This window comes from Somniosus microcephalus, chromosome 3, assembly GCF_052327205.1.
Source record: "Somniosus microcephalus isolate GS21.2 chromosome 3, FLI_Smic_1.0, whole genome shotgun sequence".
Lineage (NCBI taxonomy): Eukaryota > Metazoa > Chordata > Chondrichthyes > Squaliformes > Somniosidae > Somniosus > Somniosus microcephalus.
The window spans coordinates 135,010,095-135,031,429 of NC_140989.1; the positions used below are offsets into that span (position 1 = coordinate 135,010,095).

The window sequence follows — 21,335 nt, forward strand, 5'->3', positions numbered from 1 at the left end:
GTCGTCTTCTTGAACCGCTGCAGTCCGTGTGGTGAAGGTACTCCCACAGTGCTGTTAGGTAGGGAGTCCCACAATTTTGATGCAGCGACAATGAAGGAACTGCAATACATTTCCAAGTCAGGATGGTGTGTGACTTGGAGGGGAACTTGGAGGTGGTGGTGCTCCCATGCGCCTGCTGCCCTTGTCCTTCTAGGTGGTAGAGATCGCGGGTTTGGGAGGTACTGTTGAAGAAACCTTGGCGAGTTGCTGCAGTACATCTTGTAGATGGTACACACTGCAGCCACGGTACACCGGTGGTGGAGGGAGTGAATGTTTAAGGTGGTGGATGGAGCACCTGCTGCAAGCCCAGTCTGGTAGCTATGTCCTTCAGGACTCAGCCAGCTCGGTGTCAGCCGTGGCTCAGTTGGTAGCACTCTCGCCTCTGAGTCAGAGGTAGTGGGTTCAAGTCCCACTCCAGAGACCTTAGCTCAAAAATCTATGCCGACACGCTAGTGCTGCACTGTCAGAGGTGCCGTCTTTCGGATGAGACGTTAAACCGAGGCCCCTTCTACCCTCTCAGGTAGTCATTAAAGATCCCATGGCACTATTTCGAAGAAGAGCAGGGGACTTATCCCCAGTGTCTTGGCCAATGTTTATCCCTAAATCAACATCACTAAAAAAAATAATCTGGTCAGTATCACATTGCTGTTTGTGGGATCTTGCTGTGTGCAAATTGGCTGCTGCATTTCCTGCATTACAACAGTGACTACACTTCAAAAGTACTTCATTGGCTGTAAAGCGCTTTGGGACGCTTGGAGGTCATAAAAGGCGCTATAGAAATCCAAGGGGGAAAAATTGAGTCACGCCCCCTTCGGGGCACTAACTTCGCCGCCCCGTAAAAATTAGCGCCCCCTCAGCCGAAATTCATCGGTTGCGCCCCAAGAGAGAAGCGGGGCGCTACTGGAAGCGCCCCGCCTCCCTCTTGGGCCACTGCGAGGGAATATTGCAGCGCTACGTGCTGCGGTACTGCAGGCCTGCAGGCCGTCCTCCCCTTCTTAAGGGGAGGGGCGTTGTGCAGCGCGACCCGGGGCCCAGCTGGGCCACCAGGGATCAGAGTGCCGGCAAAAGAGCCCGGCACTCAAGAGAAGTGCCGGGCTCTTGGAGCGCAGCCGGCACTCCGCGGGGGTGCTGGTCAGGACGCCGGGGACAGCAACGGGGGCAGGTGCTGGCAGGCGGCCAGCAACAAAAATGGCCGCCCGGCACCTTGCCTTTAATTAGCACCACCCCGGCCGCAGGTAGCCCCACCTAACCCCGTCGGACACAGCGTCCAGTGGTAAATCAGGGGGCGCTACTGAAGATTGCAGCCGGGGCGCAAGCGGGGCGATGACGTCATCGCCCTCTTAGGGCGCTAACGGGAGGCACAAGGCAACCGAATTTTTAGGCCCAAGTCTTTCTTTTCTTTAATAACAACAGAAAGTGCTGGAAAAACTCAGCAGGCCAGGCAACATCCGTGGAGAGAAATTAGAGTCGACATTTCGGGTCTAACCCTTTCTCAAAACTGGAAAGGAAATGCTCACGATGCGGTCTCCTCTACATTGGGGAGACCAAACGCAGATTGGGTGACCGCTTTGCGGAACACCTCCGTTCAGTCTGTAAGGGTGACCCCGAGCTTCCGGTCGCCTGTCATTTTAATTCACCGCTCCATTCCCACTCGGACCTCACCGTCCTTGGCCTCTTGCATTGTTCCACGGAAGCTCAACGTAAACTCGAGGAACAGCACCTCATCTTCCGATTAGGCACTTTGCAGCCTTCCGGACTCAATGTCGAGTTCAACAATTTCAGATCATAACCTCGGCCCCTATTACATTTTTACTTATATTTTTTATCCACCCCTTTCTTTTGGTTTTTCCCTCACCCACCCCCGCCCCCCCCTTCCTTTTTTTTCTCTCTCCCACATGGCAGCTGTCTCTCATTCTGCCAGAACATTTCACACCTAATCTGAGCTGTCTTTTGTCTCCACTAGTCCTATCACCATCTCATCTCGTTTTGAATATCTCTTAATGGCCTAGAAATTCAGTTGGTTGCGCCAGCCGTTAGCGCCTTAGGAGGAGTAGATGTCGGGCGCTAGGCGGCTAGCGCCCGGGCGCAGCGCGATCTGCGCCTCGCCCCAACTTCACTAGAGATTTAGCGGTGGCGCAAAGTCTTTGCGCGCGCTCAGCTGCGCGCGCAGATCATGACGTCATTTCCTCGTGCAACACCCTTTGTGCGCCCCCAACCGGAACTTCAGTGGCGACGCCCCACTGTGCGCCTGGCGTCCCTCGCGACTGTTAGAGTGGAACGGTGCTCAGCCGATGCGGGGAGCGGGGGGCGCAAATTAAAGGGCACTCCTCCTGCACTATAAAAGGCTGCCATTTCGCAGCACTCCTTCTTGAGAAACGGATCTTTGGAGAGAGACCAATGTAGATAGCTTTCTGCTTTGGCCCAACACTCGGACAGGTACTTCTGGCTTCAGGCCACAGCTTTCCACTAGTCTTTCCTTCATTGACATCTCATTGTTTGCCAGCATATTATGGGGGCTGCAATGGGTGTCAACGCTGGCTTTCTCAATTACATCCAAAGGGCTCACAGACGCCGTGAGAGAGTGGCAGCCCTGGCTAGACGGAGAGGGGGCAACAGGCGTCGGGAAAGGAGGCCTTACCCACCCAGGGTATACCGCCAGCAGTTCTCCTATCTCAACATGTCTGATGAGCAGTGTGTTCGGAGGCTGCAATTCAGAAGGGAGGTGGTCACAGAGATCTGCCACCTGCTTGGCGGTGATCTGATGCCACAGCTGAGGAGCAGGACGTCTCTGTCGGTGGAAGTGAAGGTGACGGTGGCTCTCAACTTCTATGCCACCGGCTCCTTCCAATCCGCTACTGGGGACATTGCCAACATCTCCCAGTTCGCCGTGCATTGCTGCATCCGCCAGGTGACCAATGCCCTTTTCAAAAGGAGACGTCAGTTCATCTCCTTCTCCATGGCCCTTGCCAAGCAGCAACAGCGTGCAATGGGCTTTGCAGCATTCACGGGCTTCCCCATGGTGCAGGGCGCCATTGACTGCACGCATGTGGCTTTGCGGGCACCTCTGGAGAATGCCGAGGATTACCGCAACCGGAAGGGCTACCATTCGCTGAACGTCCAGCTGGTGTGTGACCACAGGCAGCTCATCCTAGCTGTCAATGCCCGCTTTCCAGGCAGCAGCCACGATGCCTTCATCCTGCGACAGACTTCTGTGGCAGACATGTTCCAGGCACAGCCTCACCCACGAGGATGGCTTATCGGGGACAAAGGCTATCCTTTGTGTACCTGGCTGATGACCCCGCTCCGTGCGCCCAGCACCCCTGCTGAAGAGGGATACAACGAGAGCCATCAAGCGACCAGGAACATCATCGAACAAACAATCGGCGTCCTGAAGCAACGGTTCCGCTGTCTGGATCATTCCGGTGGAGCCCTACAGTATTCGCCGGAGCGAGTCTCCCATTTCGTGGTCGTTTGCTGCATGCTGCAGAACCTGGCTATCCGCAGGACTCAGGCACTGCCACCAGAGATTGGAGGACCACCTCAGGAGGAGGAGGACCAGCACAGGAGGGAGGCACAAAGTGCAAGGGCCGCCCGTCGCCGGCTTATTGAACGTCAGTTCTAGGCCCCCTCTCAGGGAATGGCTTGTGCCAATGTCAGCAGATGAATGTAGCCGCTCCACAAGCCCTCCGCCGAGCAGGGCAACCAGGACAACCAGGACTTAACAAAAAAACCATGCACACTGCAATTTAACAACAATAATTTATTGCAAACCTCTGCCCTTCCCACATTACATCCTCATGTGGAGAAGCCCCCTCCAAAAACACAAAACTACCAGTCTCGGCCTTACAAAAAGAAAGAAAGACACCAGTCTTGGCCTTACACAAACACAACTGCACCAGTCTCGGCCTTACAACAAGCACCAGGCATTTGTGCATACCTCTACTTTTTGCCCTGCGAGGGCGATGCCTTGCGCATCCTTGCCTGGCCCCTGCCCGCCCTGCAGCTCCTCCTCAATGGGAGCCCAGTGGCTGCAGCAAGGCTGGGGGAAGGCTGCTGAGGGGCAGATGGCGAGACGGCAGATGCCCTTGGGGGTCGGCCTGCACCAGCTCTGGCCTTGGAGTGGCCGGCTGCTGACTGCTCCAACTCTGGCTGGGCGGCAGCAGTCTGTCCAGCGGCTCATGGCAGCTGCAATGGCGGAGTGGCAGTGTCGGCTGCAGGAATGGTGGCAACCTGGCAGATCGCAGGTGCTCGCTGGTCGCCTGAGACATTGGCACTCGCACGGGCCAGCACTGCAGCATGCGCAGCAAACAGCTGAAGAACAGACTGCTGGGCTGCTGCTGCGCGGCGAGTGCCCTGGCGATGCCTGGCTGATCCAGCGAGGATGGCAGCAGTTAGTGCCCGTGTGGCCCTGGTCTGTGTCCGCATGACACCAGCCAGTGAATGGACGGCACGACTGAGCACTTGGCTAGAAGCCGACTGTGCTGCCGCGAAGTCCTGCAGACTCCTGGCCTGTGCTGCACTGAATTGTTCCAGACTCCTGGCCTGTGCTGCACTGAATTGTTGCAGACTCCTGGCCTGTGCTGCTCCGAATTGCTGCACACTCCTTGACAGAGACTCTATGGAGTCAGGCATCCTTGCCACTGCAGCCATGAGCTCAGTGTGCCTGCGCTCAGCCTGGACGGCCATTTCCTCTAGGAGGCGCACCTCCTCTGCGCTCACCGTCGCAGGACTGGAGGCCGCACTCACCCTCTGTGGAGAAGTCCGCCGAGCTTCCCCACCCCTCCCGTGTTGCTGCAGGCCGCTGGGCCCCGGAGCTTCACTCTCCTCCGACCCATCCCCCCCGGCTCCCCTCCAGGGAAGACGTGCCCCCTACATCGCCATGGGCTGGCGCGGCTGAGGGTGGCACTGATGGGCCGGCTTCCTCTTCCTCCTCCTCGTATTCCGAAGCGCTGACAGTGGCAGCTTGAGGGCCCGCCTCCTCACCTGGCGATTCACCATCTGAAAGCAGGAAGGCACAAGAGTAGCTTTAGAGTGAGGACAGGGCGGCAGCGAGGGAGGCATGAGTGCTGCCATTCACCGCATTGGTCGGACAGTGGCAAAGGATGCTGATCTCATGCGCAAGTGGAACGAGAGAGGTCCAAAAGGTGATGCCCTTACCATTGGTGCCCAGAACAGGGTCGGCATCTCCACTGGCGACGGGGCCAATCAGCCGGCCTGCCATAATGCGCTCCACACGCTGGTCGAGGTCGGAGAGCTCTTTGAGGTCAGGACGGCCTCCCCCGGTCTCAGTTCGGTTGCGCCGGTTGTGCGCCACCTTGGCCTGCAAGATAAAGGACGGCCTCTAAGTAGTGTGAAGCCCTGATCTTGTCTGCACTGCCTCCCATGGTCGAATAGCTTGTACAGTGTGTAGCCCTGATCTTGTCTGCACTGCCTCCCATGGTCGAATAGCTTGTAGAGTGTGTAGCCCTGATCTTGTCTGCACTGCCTCCCATGGTCGAAGAGCTTGTACAGTGTGTAGCCCTGATCTTGTCTGCAATGCCTCCCATGGTCGAAGAGCTTGTACAGTGTGTAAAGTGCTGAATGTGCAAGTGATTTTCATGCCAGTCCCATAGCTGCTGGATGAGGGCTGGCCATTAGGGCTTTCAGGTCCCTTTGCCCATAAAGTGAGGTGCACATGCAAGGATGAAGAGGACACTGGAAAGGGTACTCACCCTGACAACCCGAGTGAGGTCGTTGAACTTCTTCCGGCATTGCACAGGAGTCCTGGCAACCACGCTGTTGGAAGACACCCTGTTGGAGACCTCCCTCCAGGCTTTCCGGTAGGCGCTGGGCAGCGGCCTCTTGCCACCTTCTGGGAACAGAACATGGCGCCTGCGCTCCACTCCGCCAACCAGCAGCCTCAGGTCACTGTCGCTGAAGCGCTGCGCTCTCTCCCTGGCCTTCTCCATAGCCCTGGGCGTTGTGCAGGTGAAGCTGAAGTGGTCAGGCCTAGGTTGAGGGCTGCAGTGTGCAGGGCGTGGCAGGCAAACAAATCGACCCCCCCCCCCTTTAAGAGCTGACCGGCGCCAGAGTGTCTGCCGTCAATCAAGAACTCGCCGCACCGGCGCTGCGCCCGGCCTCGGGGGTATCGCTCAGCACCGCCGGCTTAGCGCCTAAAGATAGTCGTGCATCGCCTGTTTTAGCGCAGCAGCAACCTCTTGGGGCGATGCGACTGAATATCGGCGAAGGGGGCGCGACTTTGCGCCGGGCGCAAACTTTAGCGGCCGCCCGACTTTAGCACCCCAAAAGTGGCTATACTGAATTTCTAGGCCAATGTCTCTCCACTTCTTTTGTTCTCTTCCAGCCCTGCCTTTCGATCTATTTCATTTCCTTTCCACTTCACCTGAAGAAGGAGCAGCGCTCCGAAAGCTTGTGATTTCAAATAAAGCTGTTGGACTATAACCTGGTGTTGTGTGATTTCTTACATTAGTTTTGAAAAAGGGTTAGACCCGAAACGTCGACTCTAATTTCTCTCCACGGATGTTGCCTGGCCTGCTGAGTTTTTCCAGCACTTTCTGTTGTTATTTCAGATTTCCAGCATCTGCAGTATTTTGCTATCTTTCTTTTCTTTCACTGGTGGTGCTACCAAGCCACTCTTGGTAATGGACATTGAAGTCCCTCATCCAGAGTACATTCTGTGCCCTTGCTAACCTCAGTGCTTCTTATGTATGGCGGTTTACTGAATAAGGAAAAGTACCAGCGTGTTTATTTTGGTCAATTTAAAAAAGAGTAATTGTAAGAGAAAATAAACTAAGTAGGTATTAGAGAAGCCTCTCTGGAGCAACAGCAGGTGATCAAAAAAGAAAACTCATTGATAAGCTTGGTGCAATCTTTTACAAGTTGCAAATGAAATAAATGGCTGTAAATCAGACTGCTGGCACAGTGTTACATAATTCATTTAGCTGGAGGCTGGTGATTAAAATTTACTGGAATTAACAGTCAATCTAAATTAAACAGAGCCATCTAATTGTTATGAATTTGCATAAGTCAAAGTGAATCTGAATTGAAAATGCACCCTTGCAATTGCAGGATTAACTCTGAATTAAATTCAATCTTGAGCTGTATGAACCAGTCCAAACATTTGATCCTAATTACATGCAGTTCAAGTGCCCATTATGCACTTTATACATCTTCGTCAACGCATACGAGACATGCAATATATTCTGACCCAAACAAATTATATTAAGTCTCAATACACTCAAATCTTTCTCTGGTACACTATTCTGTTTACATGTGATATCACAAATCCTCCTATTGTCAACACACCTTCAGACTATGACCGGTTAGTCTATCGTCACAACAAAGTTCGGGTGCACACTGTGGCTACATCTTTAAATCAAGCACTTTATATTGGGGGACTTGTTAATGCATGATGCCATAAACCAATAGATCAGATTTCAGATCCTGGGATCTATCACCAGACAAGTTACACAGGTCAGCTGGGTCGTCGGGAGGTACCAAGCATGGATGAAATGTCCATCCCATCAGATAAGAGCAATAATTGGCAGAGGTTCCACCTCAGATCAGATTTAAATGCCCCTGAGCAACAGGCCATAGAATGGCATTATTGGCAATGTTGATTGTCCATTGCCACCAATCATCCCCTCAGCCCGCATCCAGGGTGCCTGGCCTAAGAGGTTGGGAAACTGGAGGAAAATAACAATCAAGTTTTTCCACAGTGGGTGCTTTTATTTCACAGAGAATATGCAAAAGGTGCAATGCTTAGGTTGTATAATGAGGAGAGATTGAGTAGATTGGGCCTATACTCTCTGAAGTTTAGAAGAATGAGAGGTGATCTCATTGAAACATACAGGATTCTGAGGGGGATTGACAGGGTAGATGCTGAGAGATTGTTTCCCCTAGCTGGAGAGTCTAGAACTAGGGGGCATAGTCTCAGGATAAGGGGTCGGCCATTTAAGACTGAGATGAGGAGGAATCTCTTCACTCAGAGGGTTGTGAATCTTTGGAATTCTCTACCCCAGAGGGCTGTGGATGCTGAATTGTTGAGTATATTCAAGACTGAGATAGATAGATTTTTGGACTCTAGCGGAATCAAAGGATATGGGGATCAGGCGGGAAATTGGAGTTGAGGTCAAAGATCAGCCATGATCCTATTGAATGGCAGAGCAGGCTCGAGGGCCATATGGCCTACTCCTGCTCCTAATTCTTCCAATGTTCTTACACTTATCTTTTAATCATCAGCACACTGCCAATGTGAGACTCAAGATGTTCATGCTGCCTGTTTCTCCAGAGGTTCACTATTAGTCTGGGTCAATGGGGACTTTCAAATCATTATGGAAATGTTCATACTGCCACTGAATACAGTTTGTGTATATCTAAATAGAAAGCTACCAGGCTTGTACTTACAGCCACTTCAACCAAGCCTGGTATCAATCACCTTGCTCTCAAAGTACAGTCCAACAGGGCAAAAATCAGAAGTTATTTCAGTCAGCTACCGGGGATGGAACAAGAATTGCACATGATCACTTGGTATTGAGTTACAGGCAAAAGAGGCTAAGTGTTCAGATACTGCTCTGTACAGGGCCAGATTATCAACTCACACTGTACTTTGTACTTGATAAATGAGGTTAATGTTGGGCCATGGAGTTTAAGTTCCTCAGGTTAGGCTTTACTTTGCATCATTTGACGACTTATTTCTGAAGTTGACTACTGAAATCCACAGCAATGCAGCCACTTGAGAATCCATTTGACGACCTCTCTGCTAAGAATGACCACTAAGGTTTCAAGCTCAGTAACCGCGCTGGGTTCAGGAAATATACAATCCAATTCGCAAAACAATTGATCCTTGATGTAAGCAGTTTGATACTTCACTGCTCAAATCCTCCAGAGTAGCAAACAGATTACATACCAGAGCTCGTTTGTCAGCTAGCCATTCTTTGATAGTCGACACTGCAATTTCAGCTGCATCGTCCTGTGGAAAACCTAGAAGAAAAAAAAATTAAGATCTCCGTTTCAATTTCTAAAATATTTGGTAAAAGGAAGTCGGAAATATTCACATGGGATTGATGTGACACGGATCCTTGTTTTTTCACAACCAATCACTTCACTTAATAATCTACAAGTATGCAAATCCAATCAAGTCACTGCATCTCACCATATTGGTCCTGAGCAACTGTATGAATTATATCATGAAAGTAGCAAGAACCGTCAATACATAACTAATTTACCCATGGATTTTGGTACATAAAATTATTTAAATTTTAGTTTGAGCAGTCAGTTCCATCGAGGTGAGTGCTACATGGCACAGTGCTAAGATTCGAGTGAACCTGGATCATTTTCATCATATGACAGATGTGCGGGTTAGGTTGATTTGGCCATGATAAATTGACCCTTAGTGTTAGGGGATTAAATACGTGGGGTTACGGGGATAGGGTGGGATATGTGTCGGTGCAGGCTCGATGGGCCGAAATGGCCTCTATCTGCACTGTGGGGGTTCTGTGATTCTGTGAACTTGCGTTTATATCGCACCTTTAACATAGTAAAACGCCCCAAGGTGCTTCAATTAACAATCATGACTTGTGGAAAAACCCGCTTATATCGAAATTGTTTGTAACAAGAAAAAAATTTCAATTCACTTATCATGCGACTAAAACAGGTTAAACTGGTTTTATAATGAAATCACTGTTCTCTTGTAGAGGAGACTTACAATGCCATTCTTTTCTCATTCAAGCAGTGGATTCTGCCTCACAGATCAATGGAAATCAATACCTCCAGTTGCAAGGTGCTTAATCTCTGCCTGCACATTGACTAAATCCTTTAATTATAATTTCAGCATTGCCAACATTTGTGATTCTCAAAGGTGGCCAATGTAGCATAGTAGCGGAGGTCTCGAGGGGGTCAACCCCGACTCCTTCAGCTCTGCTTCGGCACTGACCCAAGACTCCTGCTGGGACACAATATTGGGATTTCCTGCGGGAAATGCTGAGCGTTGGGTATGCTGCAATTTTAGATGTTCTTAAGCGTTCATTTCCAGTTCAACTGCAGGAAAGCATCTCAGAACATTGTGCCGTAAAGCATACAGCCAGTTCCAGGCCAACCACACGAGAAAAAGGAAGGTAGCACATTCTTTGAATTGGAGAGTTTTGAAACACTTACTGAATCAGTTTTGAGAATGTGGCAATTTCCACTGGAACTGAGTGGCAAGTACAAGTGAACTGGAAGTTGCTGCATTCTCCAACCATCAAGTTGCCTCTTAGAAACACGTGCCAACCAGCTCCGAATATAGCATGACATTTAATGTAAACAGGAAATCTAGTTGATAGTGAGGAAGAAAGCTGTAGACTGCAGGAAGATATCAATGGACTGGTCAGCTGGGCAGAAAAGTGGTAAATGGAATTCAATCCAAAGAAGTGTGAAGTAATGCATTTAGGGAGAGCTAACAAGGCAAGGGAATACACAATGAATGGTAGGACCCTAGGAAGGACAGAGGATCAGAGGGACCTTGGTGTGCATGTACATAGATCCCTGAAGGCAGCAGGACAGGTAGATAAGGTGGTTAAGAAGGTATATGGGATACTTGCCTTCATTAGCCGAGGCATAGAATATAAGAGCAGGGAGGTTATGATGGAGCTGTACAAAACGCTAGTTAGACCACAGCTCGAATACTGTGTGCAGTTCTGGTCGCCACACGGATGTGATTGCATTGGAGAGGATGCAGAGGAGATTCACCAGGATGTTACCTGGGCTGGAGCACTTCATCTATGAAGAGAGACTGGACAGGCTGGAGTCGTTTTCCTTAGAGCAGAGAAGGCTGAGGGGGGACCTGATTGAGGTGTACAAAATTATGAGGGGCATAGATAGGGTAGATAGAAAGGAACTTTTCCCCTTAGTAAAGGGGTCAATAACCAGGGGGCATAGTTTCAAGTTAAGGGGCAGGAGGTTCAGAGGGGATTTGAGGAAAAACTTTTTCACCCAGAGGGTGGTTGGAATCTGGAACTCACTGCCTGAAAGGGCGGTAGAGGCAGGAACCCTCACAACATTCAAGAAGCATTTAGATGAGCACTTGAAACGCCATAGCATACAAGGCTACAGACCAAGTGCTGGAAGATGGAATTAGGAGAGATAGGGCTTGATGGCCAGCGCAGACACGATGGGCTGAAGGGCCTCTTTCTGTGCTGTATAACTCTAGGACCTATTTCCCCTAGCAGAGAGGTCAATAACCAGGGGCATCGATTTAAAGTAATAGGTAGAAGGATTAGAGGGGAGTTGAGGAGAACATTTTTCATCCAGAGGGTGGTGGGGGTCTGGAACTCACTGCCTGAAAGGGTGGTAGAGGCAGAAAGCTTCATCACATTTAAAAAGAACTCGGATATGCACTTGAGATGCCGTAAACTGCAAGGCTCCGGACCAAGAGCTGGAAAGTGGGATTAAGCTGGATAGCTCTTTTTTGGCCGACACTGACACGATGGACCAAATGGCCTCCTTCTGTGCCGTAAATTTCTATGATTCTGTGTTATGGCAACAGGATTTCATCAATAAAAGGGTTTTCACTATAACCTCAAAAAGCCATTGATGTTATGTACAGTATGTATTTTCTGCATGCAGTTCCTGTTAACTTTTTTCATTGTAAATTACTATGTCCACATTTATAATGGAGACTGGTTATGTAAACGTGCCATGCTGTGATTACAGCCTTCTCCAGAGAAAATGTTTCAGCACCTCCACAGGCAGCAGGGTGTAATTACAGTGTGACAAGTACACAGACAGATTCAATTATAAAATGGACATAGGGATTTATAATAGAAAAAAAAGCTAACAGTAAATGCACGCAGGTTGAAAATAATGTTTTTTAAAAATATATTCATTCCCGAGATATGGGCATCGCTGGCACAGTCGGCATTTATTGCCCATCCATAGTTGTTGATGAGAAGGTGGTGGTGGGCCTTTGTCTTGAACTGCTGCAGTCCATGTGGTGAAGGTAGCTGTGATATATTTCAAGAAATGAAATGTTGGTGAAAAATCTCAGAACACAGAAACTAATATGACGATGTGACACACTTATTGTACATTCTACATTCGGCTGAAGAACAGACAGTATTAATTTCTCTCTCACTGTCATGTTTTCGAATTTTACACATGAGTTACATCGAGTCTGGAGCACAGAAACAGGCCATTCGGCCCAACAGGTCCATGCCAGTGTTTATGCTCCACACGAGCCTCCTCCCACTCTTCATCTCACCCTATTAGAATAACCTTCTATTCCTTTCTCCCTCATGTGTTTATCTAGCTTCCCCTTAAATGCATCTGTGCTATTTGCTTCAACTACTCCTTGCGGTAGCGAGTTCCACATTCTCACAACTCTCTAGATAAAGAAGTTTCTCCTGAATTCCCTTTTGGATTTATTAGTGACTATCTTATATTTACAACCCCTAGTTCTGGTCTCTCCCACAAGTGGAAACATCTTCTCTACGTCTACCCTATCAAACCCTTTCATAATCTTTAAAACCTCGATCAGGTCGCCCCTCAGCCTTCTCTTTTCTAAAAATTACACTGCTGTTCCCCACCGTGAATATTTGAGCATTCGACCACTGCAGGGTTGTTTGTCATTATGCGGTAGCAAATATATGGTTTTATTCAGCATATTTTTGTCATTCTTTTGCTGCAAGCATTTAAGTGATAGATTTTATTGGTAAAATCTAGACCATCTTCAAACTTGCTGTATCAAACTAATTTAAATACTACATGTAATTAACTGCTGTTATTACCAGTTTCGTCTCAAATAATTACTTTGTGCGGACAGCTGCAATCCCATGGGCTTGTACTTAGATATATCAAAATGTCAGCCCGAGTATCTGGAACCTGAATTAATTTTAAGATGTACTTAATTATTTTAAAGTTATTATTGAACTGCAATTATTAAAAATTTTCTCCTGTATTCTCCATCGATTCTTCGATGGTTCCACGGGCAGCAAACACCATCCGGTAACTCACCGAAGTGGCATTCTTGATGGTGAGTGCCAGCAGCTATTCAACTGTGAGAGAGTGGCCATCCAGCCCCCACACGTTAACTGTCTGCATTTTGCTGGCCGGTCTGCATGTCAGATGTGATTGACACGAATCCGCACGGATCAAACCCCTCTCTCCCCTCAGTGCTGCTCCTACGATTCGTGCTGTGAAGTGATTCCTGCAGACTGTTGGCAGGAAGGCTCATGGATACAGAAATTCCGGCCTGCTGTATGCAGCACTCAGAATCATCGCAGTGGGACTTGGGTAGGAGTGGCACTTAGGGGAGAGGGAAGGGGGTGGGGGGAAATGGATGGTATTGAAGGGGAGAGAGTAAAGAGCCAAAGCTGGGAGCAGTGCTTTATAGCTGGGGGTGGGGAGGGGGGGGGGGGGGGTGGGTGGCAGAAAGAGAAGGACAAAGCTGAGAGTGGTGCTTTGGGATGGAGGAGAAATGAGAGTGTGAGCATTAATATGGGGGTGGGGGGGGGGAAGAAAAAGAGTGCCAGTGTGAACTGGGATTGAGGACAAAGATAGCCAGTGTGAACTGGGATTGAGGACAAAGATAGCCAGTGTGAACTGGGATTGAGGACAAAGATCGCCAGTGTGAACTGGGATTGAGGACAAAGATAGCCAGTGTGAACTGGGATTGAGGACAAAGATAGCCAGTGTGAACTGGGATTGAGGACAAAGATAGCCAGTGTGAACTGGGATTGAGGACAAAGAGTGCCAGTGTGAACTGGGATTGAGGACAAAGAGTGCCAGTGTGAACTGGGATTGAGGACAAAGATAGCCAGTGTGAACTGGGATTGAGGACAAAGAGTGCCAGTGTGAACTGGGATTGAGGACAAAGAGTGCCAGTGTGAACTGGGATTGAGGACAAAGAGTGCCAGTGTGAACTGGGATTGAGGACAAAGAGTGCCAGTGTGAACTGGGATTGAGGACAAAGAGTGCCAGTGTGAACTGGGATTGAGGACAAAGAGTGCCAGTGTGAACTGCAGTTGGAGGAAAAGAACTTGAACAAAGGTAACTGGTGGAGGGGGAATGAGTTTCAGGTTGAATTGAGGAGGGAAGAGGGATAAGAGTGCATGTTTGAAATTGGAAGAAGAATGGGAGGAGAGAGCAGCCCTGAAATTCCACAGATGTTCTACTGGTGTCCTGCCATTATTTTTGCTGGAGACCGGTGGAACCCCCCCAAGCCCCCCCGAGACAGGTTGCATTGCCTTGTAGGGACAGAACTTCTGACTACCTCTTAAAAGGCAAATAATGAGCAAGGGTTGGGGACTTCTGAAGCTGTGAGTTCCGCGACTAAACCTCAATCCTACGGGGCTCAGTGATGGAGGGTGCCGCCATGCACGATCTTGGCGTGAACTCCAGGATTGCACCTGTGGAATTTCAAGGCCAGTGTCTCTGTGAGAGTTGCGGGGTTAGATGTGGAACAGTGAGTGTTGAGGTAACTTTTGGGGAAATGATTAGCTCTTTGATCTACATAAGAACATAAGAAATAGGAACAGGAGTCGGCCATTCGGCCCCTCGAGCCTGCTCCGCCATTCAATAAGATCATGGCTGATCATCTACCTCAACTCCACTTTCCTACCCTATCCCTCGATTTGCTTAGTGTCCAAAAATCTATCGATCTCAGCCTTGAATATACTCATCGACTGAGCATCCACAGCCCTCTGGGGTTGAGAATTCTAAAGATTCACAACCCTCTGAGTGAAGAAATTTCTCCTCATCTCAATCTTAAATGGCTGTCCCCTTATCCTGAGACTATGACCCCTAATTCTAGACTCGCCAGACAGAGGAAACAGCCTCTCAGCATCTAAGAGCGTCTGTATTATCTGTTGAAAATCTAAAGGTTACCTTGCTTTTGTTCTTTTTTTAAACTTAAAAATCTATCAATTGTGAAGTGTGAAAGTGTTCAGAAATAACAAAAGAGCTTCATTTTTAACATAAAAATTCAACATTTTCTGGAGCTTCCTATCGGCCCAAAAAAGTGCCACCAATTTTCAGCTTTCAACAATTGGACATCCCCCTTCAGGCCTGCATATACATTTGTTTTTTTCCCTCAGTCACAAGTGAAGGGATGTTCAGTATAAGAGCCTGTGTACCCACTTATTTTCACAATACCATAGCTTGTAATCAGGACCATCCTGGAGTTGTTAGCTTTTTTTATTTAGGGTTGGCATTCATGCAGCAAGCTCCAACCTGTCCTCACCGTCTATCCGTACGTCCATTCTTTTCAGCTGGCATCAAGCCATAGCAATTAGGAGTGGAAGTCTTCAACTATCACCACCTCTCTCGCCCTGGGATTACGAGACCAACTGCGATGTCCTAATCGATGCCACAACTGAAGTAAGTCAGTATAGATTGAACACAGCACCTTCTACTCTGTATGGTTTGGTACCACACCATTTACTCACTTAGGCATCGGGGGTGGGGGGGGGGGGCTTTCAAAACCTCTCTTATTTGAAGTATTATAGATCATAGAATCGTACAGCACAGGAGGCGATCATTCAGGTCATCGGCCCTGTGCCGAGTCTTTGAAAGACCTATCAATTAGTCCCACTCCACCCTACTCTTTCCCCATAACCCTGCAAATGTTTCCTTTCACCAAGGGTTAGATTGTGAGGAGAGAGTACATAAACTAGGCTTGTATTCCCTGGAATATAGAAGGTTAAGGAGTGATTTGATTGAGGTTTTTAGGATTTTGAAAGGAATTGATAGGTTAGAAGAGAAATGTTTTCCACTGGTGGGGGAGTCTAGGACAAGGGGACATAACCTTAAAATCAGAGCCAGGCCATTCAGGAGAGAAGTTCGGAAACACTTCATCATGCAAAGGGTGGTAGAAGTGTGGAACTCTCTCCCACAGAAAGTAGATGATGCTGGGAGTCAATTAATAATTTTAAATCTGTGATTGATAGATTTTTGCTAGACAAGGGTATAAAAGGATATGGAGCCAAGGTGGGTGGATGGAGTTAGGATACAGATCAGCCAGGATCTCACTGAATGACGGAACAAGCACGAGGGGCTACTCCAGTTCCTTTGACGTGGGCTAGTGATGGACACGGTCCGAAGTGCCCAACCTGAGTTGGGTTCAGCACACAGGTGCCAGGCGGAAGGGCTGCGATATGTCACAGTATATTGTTCAATTGTGATCGCTTCAGGAGAATTTCTTTACATAGAATTACATAGATTGTACAGCACAGAAACAGGCCATCTGGCTTATGCTCCACACGAGTCTCCTCCCACCCCGCTTCATCTAACCCTATCCTTCTATTCCTTTCTCCTTCATGTGTTTACATCGCTTCCCCTTAACTGCAGCTATGTTAATCGCCTCAACTACTCCTTCTGGTATAACAACAGAAAATGCTGGAAATATTCAGCAGGTCAGGCAGCATCCGTGGAGAGAGAAACAGATTTAATGTTTCAGGTCTGTGACCCTTCGTCAGAACTGGAAAAAGTTAGAGATGTAACAGATTTTAAGCAGGTGCAGAGACAGGGAAAGGGGGGAGGGGAGGAAAGAACTAAAGGGACGGTTTGTGATAGAGTGGAAGGCAGGAGAGATTAAATGTTGCAAATGGGGACGGCAGAATTATCAACAGCTGCTACCTGAAAAAATATGGGCAGAGGTTATTGTTGTGTATTTTGAATGTTGTATTTGAATTATCCCACATAGCTTACCGTAGTTGTGATGTGCAATGCACTATGGGAAATAGAGTGCATTGGGTTGAGAAGATTCTCTTGAAAGATGGCTGTTAACTGAACTCTGTCTCCTGCGTACTTTTTTAATTGTTATACAAGCAAGGTTATTAAACTCTTGAGATTTAACAGTTATGTTCGGAAATTGTTGAACTCAATGTTGTGTCCAGAAGGCTGTAAAGTGCCTAATAGAAAGATGAGGTGCTGTTCCTTGAGCTTACATTGAGCTTCATTGGAACAGTGTAAGACGCCAAGGACGGAGAGGTCAGAGTGGGAGTGGAGCGGAGAATTAAAGTGACAAGCGACCAGAAGCTCGGGATCACGCTTATGGACTGACGGAGGTGTTCCGCAAAGTGGTCACCCAATCTGCATTTGGTCTCCCCAATGTAGTGGAGACCGCATCATGAGCAGCGAATACAGTATACTAAATTGCAAGTGCAACAAGTAAATCGCTGTTTCACCTGGAATGAGTGTTTGGGGCCCTGGACAGTGGGAAGGGAGGAGGTAAAAGGGCAGGTGTTGCATCTCCTGTGCTTGTACGGGAAGGTACTGTGGGAAGAGAAGGGGCTGTTGGGGGTGAGCGAGGAGTGGACCAGGGTGTTGCGGAGGGAGCAGTCCCTTCAGAATGCTGAAAGGGGAGGGGAAGATGTGTTTGGTGGTGGGATCATGCTGTAAGTGGCGGAAATGGCGGCAGATGATCCATTGAATGTGGAGGCTGGTGGGGTGAGAGGTGAGGACAAGGGGAACCTTATCGTGGTTCTGGGGGGGAGGGGAAGGGGTGAGAGCAGAAGTGCGGGAAATGAAACTGACACGGTCAAGGACCATGTCAACCACGGTAGAGGGGAATCCTCAGTTGAGGAAAAAGGAAGACATATCGGAAGCACTAGTATGGAAGGTGGCATCGTCGGAACAGATGCGACGGAGATGGAGAAACTGGGAGAATGGAATAGAGTCCTTACAGGAAGCGAGGTGGGAGGAAGTGTAGTCCAGTTAGCTGTGGGAATCAGTGGGCTTATAGTGGATGTATGTCGATAGCCTATCCCAGAAATGGAGACAGAGAAGTCGAGGAAGGGAAGGGAAGAGTCGGAGATGGACCATGTGAAGGTGAGGGAAGGGTGGAAATTGGAAGCAAAGTGAATGAAATTTTCTAGTTCAGGGTGAGAGTAGGAAATGGCACCGATACAGTCATCAATGTAATGACCCAAGTAAGACTGGAACAAAGAATGTTCCACATAGCCCACAAAAAGGCAGGCATAGTTATGGCCCATGCGGGTTCCCATAGCAACACCTTTAATTTGGAGGAAGTGAGTGGAGTCAAAGGAGAAATTGTTCAATGTGAGAACAAGTTCAGCCAACCAGAGGAGGGTGCTGGTGGGTGGGGACTGGTTGGGCCTCTGTTCAAGGAAGAAGCGGAGCGCCCTCAGGCCGTCCTCGTGGCGGATGGAGGTGCAGAGGGATTGGACGTCCAAAGTGAAAAGGAGATGGATGGAGCCAGGAAACTGGAAACTGTCAAAGTGGCAGAGGGCGTCGGAAGAGTCGCGAATGTAGGTGGGAAGAGACTGGACAAGATGAGAAAAAAGAGTCAAGATAGGAAGAAATCAGTTCCGTGGGGCAACAGGCTGAACCAATGGGTCTACCAGGGCAGCCCTGTTTGTGGATCTTGGAAAGGAAGTAGAAGCGGGCTATGCAGGGTTGGGGGACTATGAGGTTGACAGCCTTGGAGGGAAGATCGCCAGAGGAGATGAGGCTAGTGACAGTCTTGGAAACAATGGCTTGATGTTTGGTTGTAGGGTCATGATCCAGGGGGAGGTAGGAGGAGGTGTCAGAGAGTCACAGACCTGAAACATTAACTCTGTTTCTCACTCCACGGATGCTGCCTGACCTGCTGAGTGTTTCCAACATTTTCTGTTGTTATTTCAGATTTCCAGCATCTGCAATATTTTGCTATTGTATTCCTTCTGGTCGTTAGTTTCACATTCTAACCACAGAATTTAAGCTGTTATCTTGGACCAGTGTGCAAGGTCAGAGATAGTGAACCAAAACATTCTGAACTAATCACATTTACATTTAACATCCAAGAAAACAGGGCTTTGTAATCATGACAAATTAGGCGGTGTTTTTTTTAGACTGGGTGACCCACTGTCCTTTCCCCAAGATCTCAACTTAAGTCCAGCCCACGGTAATGGGATGAAAATCTTGATTGTAAAATCTGTTTTGGCAGTCTCAATTCTGTTACAGTATAATTTAACACAAATTGATGCTAAATTGGCAATCTCAGAGAGATCAGAGGGACTGCAGGTGTTGGAAATGGGAACAGTCACATTGCTGCAGTAAAGGCAGCTCACTCAAGCTTAAAGTTTAAAGCAGATTGGTTTTAATTTTCTAACAAGTGCTTCAATGTATTTTGTGGTGTTAACCAATACTCCAGTGTATGTTTTCATTATTTGATGTGTGTATTTTGTATCTTGTGCCCCACTTCCCAAAGTACAAGTTACAAGCATTCTATTTTTTTCTCTCACTAATTTCTCTCTCCCCTGATCCAGGTACGCTACGTATGAATAGTGACCAAGAGAGCAGACAGGCAATCTAACCCAAGGCTTCTGCCAACGTCCCTCTTGAGCCAGCCACAAAAGAAAATGCATGAGAATGGGTTGGAACAACCTGGTCTCCACCCCTTTGCGAGGAAGAACTTAGCTTCCATCCTGTGCCAACCCACAGCAGTGTGACTGGGAATGGAGCGTAAGTCATGCGGCAGACTGCAATCATGATCCGATGTTTTGCCTTTCCATAACATTGCATGTTGCAGCTCCAACATACTGTGCCTCCACACTGCCCTGAGGTTATTTTTCATGGCATCACAGATTTGGTGGGGAGACATTCTAGCACCTCAGCTGCAGAGGAGACCAAAGAAGCATTCTTTGTCATTGCTGCATTAGCCAATGTGTTGCTTGGGTTCCAACAAATTCACTCAAATAAAAACTTGTCCACCTGCTGAAAAGCACAATTCCTTTAAGAGGTAAGCCTTCTGTTCAATGCATGTAAGAATAGCAAGTGATATTAAAAATATCAAGGCGGCGTCTTTTCCTGGCAATTTCTATCACTGCCGATTCTGGACTAGGACAAGGAAATCTTTGTGAAATCTCTGTGAAACTCACTAATGCAAAATCACTGTAGCTTTAATATATGATTTTTAACAAGTTTCACTGTTGCCTAATGAATCAATTCAGCCTGGATTAACTTTTCATCAGAAACAGCAGCCTCTTAAAATGGTGCCGAATATCCACTTTCAATGGTATCTCCGGAGGCACACTCCAAAAATGCATCTGACAATTACACATTTCAATGCAGCCATTATGCAATATTTGATGGGCAGCGATGTAAGTTATTTTAACACTGAATCTGTCAGCCAAAGACCGACTTTCCAGTCCCTCATTTCAACACACAGCAATCTCGGAGAACATGCAGGAATCAAATCACTGAAGAGAAAAGCCACTGATGGTGCCTCACTGTTAGCTGATTCTGTGAGCAGCTTGGACAATTTTGACAAAAAGCTCAATTTCACAAAAGATAAAACCAGTGAAGTAATGAGAACAGCACAGGGCCCAGCTTGCTGCAGTGCGTGCCTGCTTGGAATACTGAAAAGTGCAAAGAGCACTGGAGAGTCTGGAAAATTCTCGAGTGAAAATGAGGGTCAGAGACGAGGGAGTGAAAGAGGACAGATACCTTTCAATACAACACAGCTCACAGCGTAGCAGAAGCTGAATAATAGTCCCAAAGCTCTTTCGCATTAATTTAAAGATAGTTTCGGTAGCACGAGAGCAAAAAACACTGCATTCTGAGCGAGCTTCCCAATGCACAGTGGAGATTTTATATTCACTGCACAATTTGGCTATATTGAGTTGCATGACCAAAGTTAAACACTATGCAATTTTTGTGCTCATTAAGGGGAGGGATGTCAATGCTGAGAATGGAACACTTTACACTTTTGCACTCGCTGTCAGTGCCGATGCAGTCCAAGGTCAAGTCACACGTTACACCCTGGTGCAACTGCAGGTTTGGCATGGCTGCATCATGATCTTTTTGACCACAACAATTCAAACATACAGTACAGCACTGCCAAGTCTGGCATGAATGGCAAGACCACCAGGCAATCACGCACCTCCACCACTGCTGATCGTTACAGTATTATAGCAGCCAGTTCACAGTTCATATTTATATTAAAAGTTTAGAAAGGATTCAAGCGACCACTGTATTGCTTTATTGGGGCAGTTAAACTGCACACACTAAATCAATGCATAACACTGTTTGCACCAGATGAGCAGTATAACTTCAACAAAATCACTTTGATTCACTTTCTCTCTCCTCCTGTGAGACCTTTCGAAGGATACGGTGTCACAATAAAAATCCAGAATCGTGGAATTTTCAATGAGATCATATGGCCACGGCAAAAGATCATTTCTTAAAGGGAAGCTGCCCTATGATTTTCATTGTCCAGGTATTAGCTATTCAGTTGTGTGATATGGAATGCATCTGTTAAATTTTATGGAGTTCCATGTCTCAATTGACTTCAGTTAGCACAGAGTGCCTTTCAGACG

The 21,335-nt window shown here is 47.9% G+C and overlaps 1 protein-coding gene across 2 annotated transcripts in view; it reads right to left on the reverse strand.

The window, feature by feature from the left end:
- The window catches only part of macrod2 (mono-ADP ribosylhydrolase 2), a 1,321,175-nt gene that overhangs the window by 431,462 nt on the left and 868,378 nt on the right, over positions 1 to 21,335 (reverse strand). For both annotated transcript variants that reach the window (XM_085981648.1, XM_085981646.1), the window contains one exon: positions 8,948 to 9,021. In XM_085981648.1, coding sequence (XP_085837774.1) covers positions 8,948 to 9,021 — 74 coding nt within the window. The remainder of the gene's footprint in view (positions 1 to 8,947; positions 9,022 to 21,335) is intronic.